Source organism: Galeopterus variegatus, unplaced genomic scaffold (genome assembly GCF_000696425.1).
Source record: "Galeopterus variegatus unplaced genomic scaffold, G_variegatus-3.0.2 Scaffold11418, whole genome shotgun sequence".
NCBI lineage: Eukaryota > Metazoa > Chordata > Mammalia > Dermoptera > Cynocephalidae > Galeopterus > Galeopterus variegatus.
This window is the reverse complement of record NW_007737529.1, coordinates 31,305-40,709: the sequence shown is the minus strand read 5'-3', so window position 1 is coordinate 40,709 and position 9,405 is coordinate 31,305. Positions and strand designations below refer to the sequence as shown.

Sequence of the window (9,405 nt, the reverse complement as noted above, 5' to 3'; positions counted from 1 at the left end):
TGTGAAACGCGGATGCGGACTCGCAGGCCCTGGAGGCCCCACTGTGCGCCTCCCGGGAGGTCGGATGAACTGGTGGTTGGGCCTCAGAGGCCTATTTTTGTTTTCACAAGACTGCCAGGGACATTCATCCACATTTGAGAACTCCGTGAGGTCGGAGGCTGCGATCGTCGTCTTGAGGCCCGCCGGGTGAGAAGTGGCCGGCTGCTGCCGTGCTGGGGGCAGGATCAAAGCCGCGGCCCGGCCAGGGTCCCTGTCGCCCTCTGAGCCCTCCCCAGCCTCTGCCTCGAGCAGGAGGACACAGGCTCCCCTGCCTCCGTCTCCGGCCCTCCTTTTCTCAAAGGCTGTTTCTTGCCATAGTGGAATGATCTTGTTCCGTGGGTTTTCTCATTTTATAAGCTTGTTCGAGGTTTGGCTTAAAATGTATATTTTCAATAAGTTTTAGAAATATTTTATGAATAAAGAAATAATGCATATTTAAAAAATCTGTATGTGAGAGGCGATGAAGAAAAAGAGGGTCATATAATGCCATTGCCAAAGACACCACTAGTGACATTTCGATGCGTTTCCTTCTGGTCTTCCTTATACACATTCAGATGTTATAATCTTACTTGATCCTCCTCTTTATTCTGGTTTTGTCACCAGACATTGTTTTAGTCATTTCTTCATATTAAACTCTTAATACCCATTTTAATCATGTTCATCAAAGACATGTAAATTACTAAAAAATGATATAACATTTTCATCTATCAAATAAGCAAATATATATATTTTAATTTTCAATGAGAACACCAGATGCTGCTGAAGATTTAGAAAACGGGTGCTCTCACACGTGACCTACGGGAGTGTGCAATCTGACAATACTTAAAGACCCCGAGCAAGATTCCACCTTTGCCCCAGTAATTCCACTGTGTACAATGAGGTCCTACTAAGTAAGCGACAACCTACACGCAGAGATGAAAATAACAGCACCTTTCTTTTGGGTGACTGTGAATGTTAAGTCGCTCATTTAGAGTCTACCTATAAGTGTTTAGCTATTTGCACAGCAAAAAAATAAAAATATATTTTAGTACCAAAAAGACACTTAGAGAACAACCAATAGATCCAGTGGTTGGAAGCGACACAGCCACGTAATTTCATTGTGTGCAGCCATTAAAAATGGTTTGTCTAAAGGGTTTAATATTTTTTCACCTACTGTGGTGCCTGTTTAGAAAAAAAACTGCTGCTGCCCCAGTTGGAGATGAAAAACCCACGTGCTCCTGGCTGGGTGGGCGGGCTGGGCTTTCCCGCCCAGCCTCACACATGGAATTCAGCCTTGTCAGTCACTCAGGAGACACTCCTGTGCAGCGGAATGTATGACCTCAGCCCTGCCACTGTCTCACCTGTGCCTACCTGTACCTCAGTGGGGAGTCTGTGATTATAAACATTCTTTTTCCTTAATTCGCTGAATTTGTCCACCAATGCTACTTAGGTGCATGAACTGTAAACTATCTTGTCCCACAAATATGTTGACAAATTTTCCCCAAACATCTGCAAGGACCCATCTTTTTAAAAGTCACTTTTCACCTCTGTCATCCTCACGGGTCCTCACATCCAACTTGTCGTTCCTGACACTTTCTGAGATAAAGCTGGACATGTTAGGGTGCGAGTTAAGGATGCCCAGGCAGAACTGTGCAGCAAAGTGAAAAGCTTCCTAGGAAAACCAGATTCTCGGTGATTCTAAGTCCCCAGCCATTTTGGCCCATGACTTCTCTGGACACTGTCTCCCAAACATGTCCTGGTGGAAAATGCCAGTTGATGTCCTTACACCAGTTGGTGATGCAATCCAGTGCCTGGGTAGCACTTGCCAGACGGTGGGGCTCACACTTCTAGAATGAATAGCAAAGCTTAATTTTCTGTGTCCCGTGTCCCCCACGCACCCCACCGCAGGAGGCCAGTCCTCAGCAGGGCCACACCCACCGCCTCGTCGAAGCCCATGTAGAGGAACTGCTGGTACCACTGCTGCACGTCGGGCCGGCTCCGGTCCCACAGCTGCCGCTTCTGGCGCTTCGGGCCACTCAGGAACTCTTTAGCTTTGTTCTCATCAACGGCCACTTTAGTCTCAGGGGGAGCAGGAGCTGAAATGATCAATTCCCACCCCCAAAGTGCAGAGAATGATTTCTTTTCCGGTTGGGATGAAACACCACGAGATCCCCCACCCCTGCCATGTAGAGGACAGATGGGACTCTCCACTCCACTGTCACCTGCGAGGGATAAAACGCAGCCTCAAGTCACCGCTTCCCACAGTCCTTGTTCCTGAACTCTCCTACTCGGGTACCGCCATGTAAAGGGACTAACCTTCAACTTCTAGGTCCTCAGGGTAGGAACGGAATTCAGCTCACCCCCTGCAGCCACTCAGCAGGCCCGGAGCCCTGGCCTCACCGGGGGCGGGGGGCTCACCCCTTGGGCTCTGCATTTGGGAAGCGACATGCACGCGGTGTGGGTTCCCTGTGCCTGCAAACCTGAGTGGGTCACGACTGCTCAGGAGACTCCGTAAGGAAACAGAACTGGCATGATGAGCCCCGAGGGAGCCGGCAGCAGGGACCAAACCCTGCCCAGCGGTCGGACAGCCAGGTTCTCACATGGGGCCGAGGAACACACGGCACTACCCTGAGCCCTGTCTTCGGGCCTCATGGTCTGATCACTGGCGACTGAGTCCTGAGGGGTGCTGACCTGGGCTTTAGCCCTACTTCCTCTAACATCTTTCCATCAGAGTCTCAGGAAAGCAGCTGTGCCACGGGGCTTGCCCTGCTGCCTAGCTTTGAGCCTCTGTCCCCTCATCTATGAAACCAGGCTGACAGCCCCGGTATCTCGGTGTCGCTGTGAAGAATGCATAGGATAATGGAAGCAGAGTGCCTGGTGTGTTCAATGGTCACATGCACAAACATCAGCAGGTTGGGTTTTTTTCACAAACCCTTCAAGGGCCCGTTACACTGCTTTGTATACAGTAACTGCTCAATACGTGTTTCTTGGCTCAATCTGAGTAAAGGCTGAGGGATGCACACCTAGCGGTGTGCTCACCTGTGACAGGCTGGCCCTGCGAGAGCCTCGCTCACCCCCTGGGCAGATGCTTGCTTCCCGCAGCACAGGGCGGGGCCCTCCCAGCCTCCTCAGAGATGGAAGCGAGACCAGGGCCTCGTGTGTGGCTGGAAATGCTGGGAAAGACGCTGTGAGCTCCCGCAGGAACTCCCTGCCCTTGAGCCTTAGGGGCCGCTTGTGCCCAGGCACCTGTTGGGGGGATCCCTGAGGGGCAACTGGAAATAGGAGAGTAAGTGCTCGGGGGCCCTGCCTCAGGGAGTAGAATTGGTCACATCAGAAATGCGGCCACGTGTTTTCATTTCTGAGGGGTGCTTAATTTTACAGATGAAGACGGAAGCCCGGAGATGGAAAAGGACATTTGAGAGACAACACAATTGAACCAGTTGATGTAACTGGTCGTAGCGGGTCCAGAACTTGGGACTCCCAGACTGTTCTATTTCCGTGAAATTTTGCTACTGTCCACCACGTTTATCTTAGGAGCACTTTCCACAACCGTGGTTAGTAACCAAGGTTCTCCTGCTCAAACCCCCTTCCCAATAGCTAACCGAGATAGAGGTGCCCCAGCAGTGCCGCTTCATGCCCACCCTGCTTCAAGGCTTTCTGTGCTCCCAAGGAACGCTCTAAATTTAGACATGTGCTCTAAGTGCTTCACGGTTCTAAAATAAACAGCATGCAGTTAGCACTGTAGCACTGTTTCTTTTATTTTTGAGGCCACACTGACAGCTTTCAGAAAACAGCCTTCAAACACTTACCAGCAATAATATTTATCTCATAAAATACCGTACCACATACCCAGAGAATAAGCCCTTCAGATCTGCTAACCTTTTAAGGAGTAAACAATTTTGAATTCCTGAACACAAGACTGCAGCAAGCACATTCAATGTTGCCATTTCATTTCATTTCATCCAGTTAAGAATGCATCCCTTATCCACTGCGGACACTTACCTTCTCGTTTTTGAAGCATCAGCTTGAGCTTATTTCCACTTATGCCACCTGAAGGAATGAAAATAGAAATCAGTTTCAGAGTTGTGCTGTACACTCTAATTTATCAAATGCAAAAATCAAAGCTAGCAGGGCCGAGCCTGTGGTGCACTCGGGAGAGTGCAGCGCTGGGAGCGCAGCAGCACTCCCGCCGCGGGTTCGGATCCTATATAGGGATGACCGGTGCGCTCACTGGCTGAGTGCGGTGCGGCCGGTCTCAAAAAGGACAAAAAAAAAAAAAAATCAAAGCTAGCAAAATGAGCTGCAACTCCCACATTGATTTACAACTTGGTGGTGGTACAGTATTTAATGCTTGTGTTCCCTTAATGCAGGAAAAACAATTCAGGCTGCGTGTGGCTAATACAGGTGACAATGACCGTGGCTGGCCAAGGGAATTCAGTTTGAACTACTCACTAGGAAGAGTGAAAAGTTCTTTTATCCCTTATGTTGTATATGAGAGCCAGCCATCTGCCATGTGTACCTCCTTGCAGACTTTCCCTCCATGGTGTAATGAGTCAAATAGCATCCCCCTAACATCATACCCATCTGGAACCTCCAAATGTGAGCATATTTGCAAATAGAGTCTTTGCAGATGTAACGTGTTAAGGATCTCGAGATGATCTCATACTAGATATAGGGCAGGCTCTAAATCCAGTGACTGGTGTCCTCATAAGAAGAGCAGACACAGAGAAGGTATGCTGCGACAAGCCAAGGAACCTGCCTCAGCTCTCTAAAGATTCAGCCCAGAGGGCCGGCCCGTGACTCACTTGGGAGAGTGCGCTGCTGATAACTCCAAGGCCACGGGTTTGGATCCCTATATAGGGATGGCCGGTTAGCACTTGGGAGAGCGTGGTGCTGACAACACCAAGTCACGGGTTAAGATCCCCTTACCGGTCATCTTTTTAATATATATATATATATATATATATATTCAGCCCAGATTTGTAGCTTGCCCTGATCATCCTATAATCAAGCATTCTTTGTACAATTTGACATTCTCCCTACTCAGTTTTAAAAGTTTCTAATCCGCCCAATCATTTTAATAGTAAATAACATGTCTGGCCTGATAGAACATACCCCACCACCACCTCCACCCAGTGATCTGGTTTGAGGACCTATAGAAGCCTCTGACATTAACTTGCATACAGGAATAAGGCTTGTCTCATACAGAGTGAATCCAAAGCCCCTGGGGAAAATTTTGCAAATAGAGTCTTTGCAGATGTAACGTGTTAAGGATCTCGAGATGATCTCATACTAGATATAGGGCAGGCTCTAAATCCAGTGACTGGTGTCCTCATAAGAAGAGCAGACACAGAGAAGGTATGCTGCGACAAGCCAAGGAACCTGCCTCAGCTCTCTAAAGATTCAGCCCAGAGGGCCGGCCCGTGACTCACTTGGGAGAGTGCGCTGCTGATAACTCCAAGGCCACGGGTTTGGATCCCTATATAGGGATGGCCGGTTAGCACTTGGGAGAGCGTGGTGCTGACAACACCAAGTCACGGGTTAAGATCCCCTTACCGGTCATCTTTTTAATATATATATATATATATATATATATTCAGCCCAGATTTGTAGCTTGCCCTGATCATCCTATAATCAAGCATTCTTTGTACAATTTGACATTCTCCCTACTCAGTTTTAAAAGTTTCTAATCCGCCCAATCATTTTAATAGTAAATAACATGTCTGGCCTGATAGAACATACCCCCCCACCACCTCCACCCAGTGATCTGGTTTGAGGACCTATAGAAGCCTCTGACATTAACTTGCATACAGGAATAAGGCTTGTCTCATACAGAGTGAACCCAAAGCCCCTGGGGAAAACACCCCCAGCATCACAAGTAGTGAGCAGTGCCCCATTAGGTGTAAGGAACCACAGTCTGGCCCCAGGATAAGAAATGCACAGAGGTGGTGGTGCCCACCTGCTCAGCAGGGTTATGTGGGATCTGAACCCTCGGGCGGGAGCGCCGCCGCGCTTCCCAAGCGGCGCACTATCCAGTGCGCCACCGGGCCGGCCCCAGCTTAAATAATTTAATATGAGTTGGGGAGGAAAAAAAACAACATTCATTCATAGCCAAGAGTCACACACTGGCTCCCCATAGCCGAACTCTATCTAATTGGGGAGGAAAAAAAACAACATTCATTCATAGCCAAGAGTCACACACTGGCTCCCCATAGCTGAACTCTATGCTTAAATAATTTAATATGAGTTGGGGAGGAAAAAAAACAACATTCATTCATAGCCAAGAGTCACACACTGGCTCCCCATAGCCGAACTCTATCTAAAGATGTGTCTTATGAGCATACCCAGTGTTTACAAAATTGGAATTTGAATGCCTCAGGGAACAAGAGCATTTGGATTTGAGTGCTGCCCAACTGTCTTTAGAGTAGCTGTGCCATCCAGGGAGTCTGCTGGCTGATCTCTGGGCTAGGATGGAGAACCTGCTAGAACTTCCTCAGCCTGTTTCGCACTCAAGTGCCTCCCTCATGATTCCTGGGAAGGGTGGCCACACTTTCTGGCTCTCCAAGGACAGCTCCAGTTTATACCTATTGTCCTGGTAAATTAACAATAGTGCCTCCTTTTGCTCTCGAAAGTGTTCCAGCTTAGATGATAAATTATATGGTCATGCTATTTTTAGAGGCTTAATGGCCATGGCACAGAGGTGGTGTTGGCCTCACATCTTCCCTAGGAGAGCTGGGTGTCTGTGGATGGTGAGCTGAGATATTAGCGTGGCATGCAGCAGCCCATGGGAGAGACGTATGGTGTTCATTGTCTGTGCTTAAGGTGTTCTATAGTGATGCCGAAGTTTAAAAAGCAACTGCAATCTTAGGCTGCATGAAGAAAGGATAGCATCTTGAAAAGCGAACTAATTGTCCTGTCTGTGCTGTCCCTGCTCTGATCAGACCGCTCTCTACTATTTTGTTCAGTTCACAACTTCTCACTTAAGGAAGATCGTAGAAAACTGGAGTTGTGGAAAAAGAGAGCCCCAGGCCGACGAGGGCGGGAACAAGTGTTACATGAGAAGAAATGAAAAGAATGCAGTGATTAATCGAGAGAAATGAGGCTTCTGGGAGGGGAGCTGTGGCTCTTCGGGGACGCTGGGCCATAGATTTGGGGCATGAAGAAAGGTTTCCAACACCTGGGCAGCCACCCGAAGATGGAAGAAGCGGCCCCAAGAGGTTCCCAATCAAGAGTTGCTGGAGGCGTCTGTGCGTAATTGTTGGAGAGGGCACTTGACCAGGCTACATTAGAGAGGATGACTTAATTAGATGGCGTGGGACTGCCCTTAACGGCTCTACTTCCCTTCCAACCTTAAGAGTCCATGAAGAAATCTGTGAAAATATTTGCCAAAGCACACAGATAACGCTCCTTGGCACTAATATTTGCATTCATCAATATTTTAACATTGGTTGATCTCTAACAACTTGCAGAGAAGCGCACACAGAATCATCTCATCCTTCCATCTGTTTGCCTTCTGTAAAAGCGCTTAACAATGAATGAAACGTGATCTGATGTTTAAATAGACATTGGTTTTAGGCATTTGCCATGAGGCTGCAATTTCTTGCAGCAAGTGTGTATCACTACTGCACCAGAAATAACAGCCTCACCTTATCTCAGCTATGCAATTGGAAAGCACAGAGAAGTCCCAAATCATGAACTAGGAATGCTGCCACTGTGCCAATTACTACCCACCAAACTATATACTAATACATATAATTGGACACCACACTAAATTTGAGAAGAGGATAAAGAACAAAAGAATAGCTGTGATTTTTTTTTTTTCCTGTAGGATGATTTTTATTTTACCCCACCATCATCAGCGAGTGATTATTTCTAGGCTGTGATAATAAGCACTCCCAAATTTTTCAAATCCAGTTACCTGGTATCAGCTCTCCTGGCAGATTCAGAGTTGCAAGATGCCACTTTGAAGGTACTAACTATTAATAAATTGATCAAGAAGGGGTCATAATCATTTTCTCCGTTAAATATTTTTGGCATCATAAGGAGCCACCTTTGGGACTCTCCATAAAGACTTTTATGTCATAAGTACTTTTACATTGCCCCTCGATGATGATAAATTTTCACTGACTGCTATCATTAAATTCTTGATATGAACAAAATAAAATGACAGGCTTACAGTCAGGGCTCACCTGAGGTATTCAGATGTGCTTCTGCAAATGGGAGCAAGAGAGAGGGGCAGGTGGGTACATCATGCAGTGGGGCATGATGGACTCGCTTTATAACCCACCCATCTGAACAGCCCACGCCGCACAGCAGCAACCTTGGGGCTCCCGCCCAGGGCTCCTACTGCCTGACCCCTGTCTCCCTCAACCTGGAGTCTGGTTTTCACACCTGTTTTGAATAAGCACAGTAGAAACTGATCAATTAAGTGAGTCTTCCATTGACATTAGACAGTGCCCAGCGACTGCCTAGAGTCACACCACCAATCTGTGGGTTTGGGCAAGTCACTTCTTGCTTTGCAGTCCCAGTTCCCTTACTGGTAAATCTGGGGTCACATTACCTGCCAGAGGTGTAAGCCTCAAAGGCGCTCCTGTGTCCATGGGGCCACTTGCGAACGTTAAAGGTTCGTACAAGCCTAAGGTGGCATCTTGGGATCAGCGTACAGTTTCAGATTGCGGTTCTTAAAGTGGGGTCTGCGGGTCCTCCAGGGTTCAGACATCTGCACACCCAACAAACTGCTTCATTCTGGGTGTGAATGCGCTTTTTATAGAGAACGAACAGGGAGTTTTCAGTTTTCAACCGACTCACTGAGAGCTCCACGAAGTAGAAAAGATTAAGCTATTATTCCTTTACCAGCGGCTCCCCATGTGGGGTGTGTGTCCTGCACCCAGCTTTGCAGACTGGAACTTGACCCAGTGTCAACTCTGCTGCCCAGCAACCGCCTGGATCGGAGTCCCGGGGAGGGGGCCACTTGCCTCCCCTACGTATCGGAGGGCGCCACCCGCTTCAATCCCCTGCTGCTCCCTGAGACGCTTCCTGCGCAGCCTGGGACTCCCGGCCCGCCCTTCCTCGGGTACCAGGACAGCCGAGGCCTCCCCTAGGTCCCGGCGCTCTCTCCGCCTCCCGAGCTCAGACCCTCGCGCTGCGCTGCGCTCGTGCAGGAGGAAAACCTCAGACCCGGTGCCTGCACCCCTCCTCGGCCCTACCCGGGTCAGGGCTGGGTCCCAGCGCCCCCGCCCCGTCACGGGCAGCGCCACCCTGTGTCGGCCGGCGGCGCGCTCCGCTCGGCATCGCCCCACTCACCTGGGCCCAGGCACAGCAGCAGGAGCAGCGCCAGCCCGGTCAGCGCCAGCACGGCGGGCCGCGCGGAGGAGGCGGCCATGGCGG

General features: G+C 49.0%; 1 protein-coding gene across 1 annotated transcript in view; it reads right to left on the bottom strand.

Moving 5' to 3' along the window:
• The window catches only part of LOC103610614 (chromosome unknown open reading frame, human C2orf40), an 11,678-nt gene extending 2,278 nt beyond the window's left edge, over nucleotides 1-9,400 (bottom strand). The window contains exons 1-3 of the mRNA XM_008594743.1: nucleotides 9,322-9,400; nucleotides 4,021-4,068; nucleotides 1,957-2,114 (exon numbers count right to left, since the gene is read on the bottom strand). Of these exons, the coding sequence (XP_008592965.1) occupies nucleotides 1,957-2,114; nucleotides 4,021-4,068; nucleotides 9,322-9,400 (285 nt within the window). The remainder of the gene's footprint in view (nucleotides 1-1,956; nucleotides 2,115-4,020; nucleotides 4,069-9,321) is intronic.
• Nucleotides 9,401-9,405: the final 5 nt, after the last annotated feature.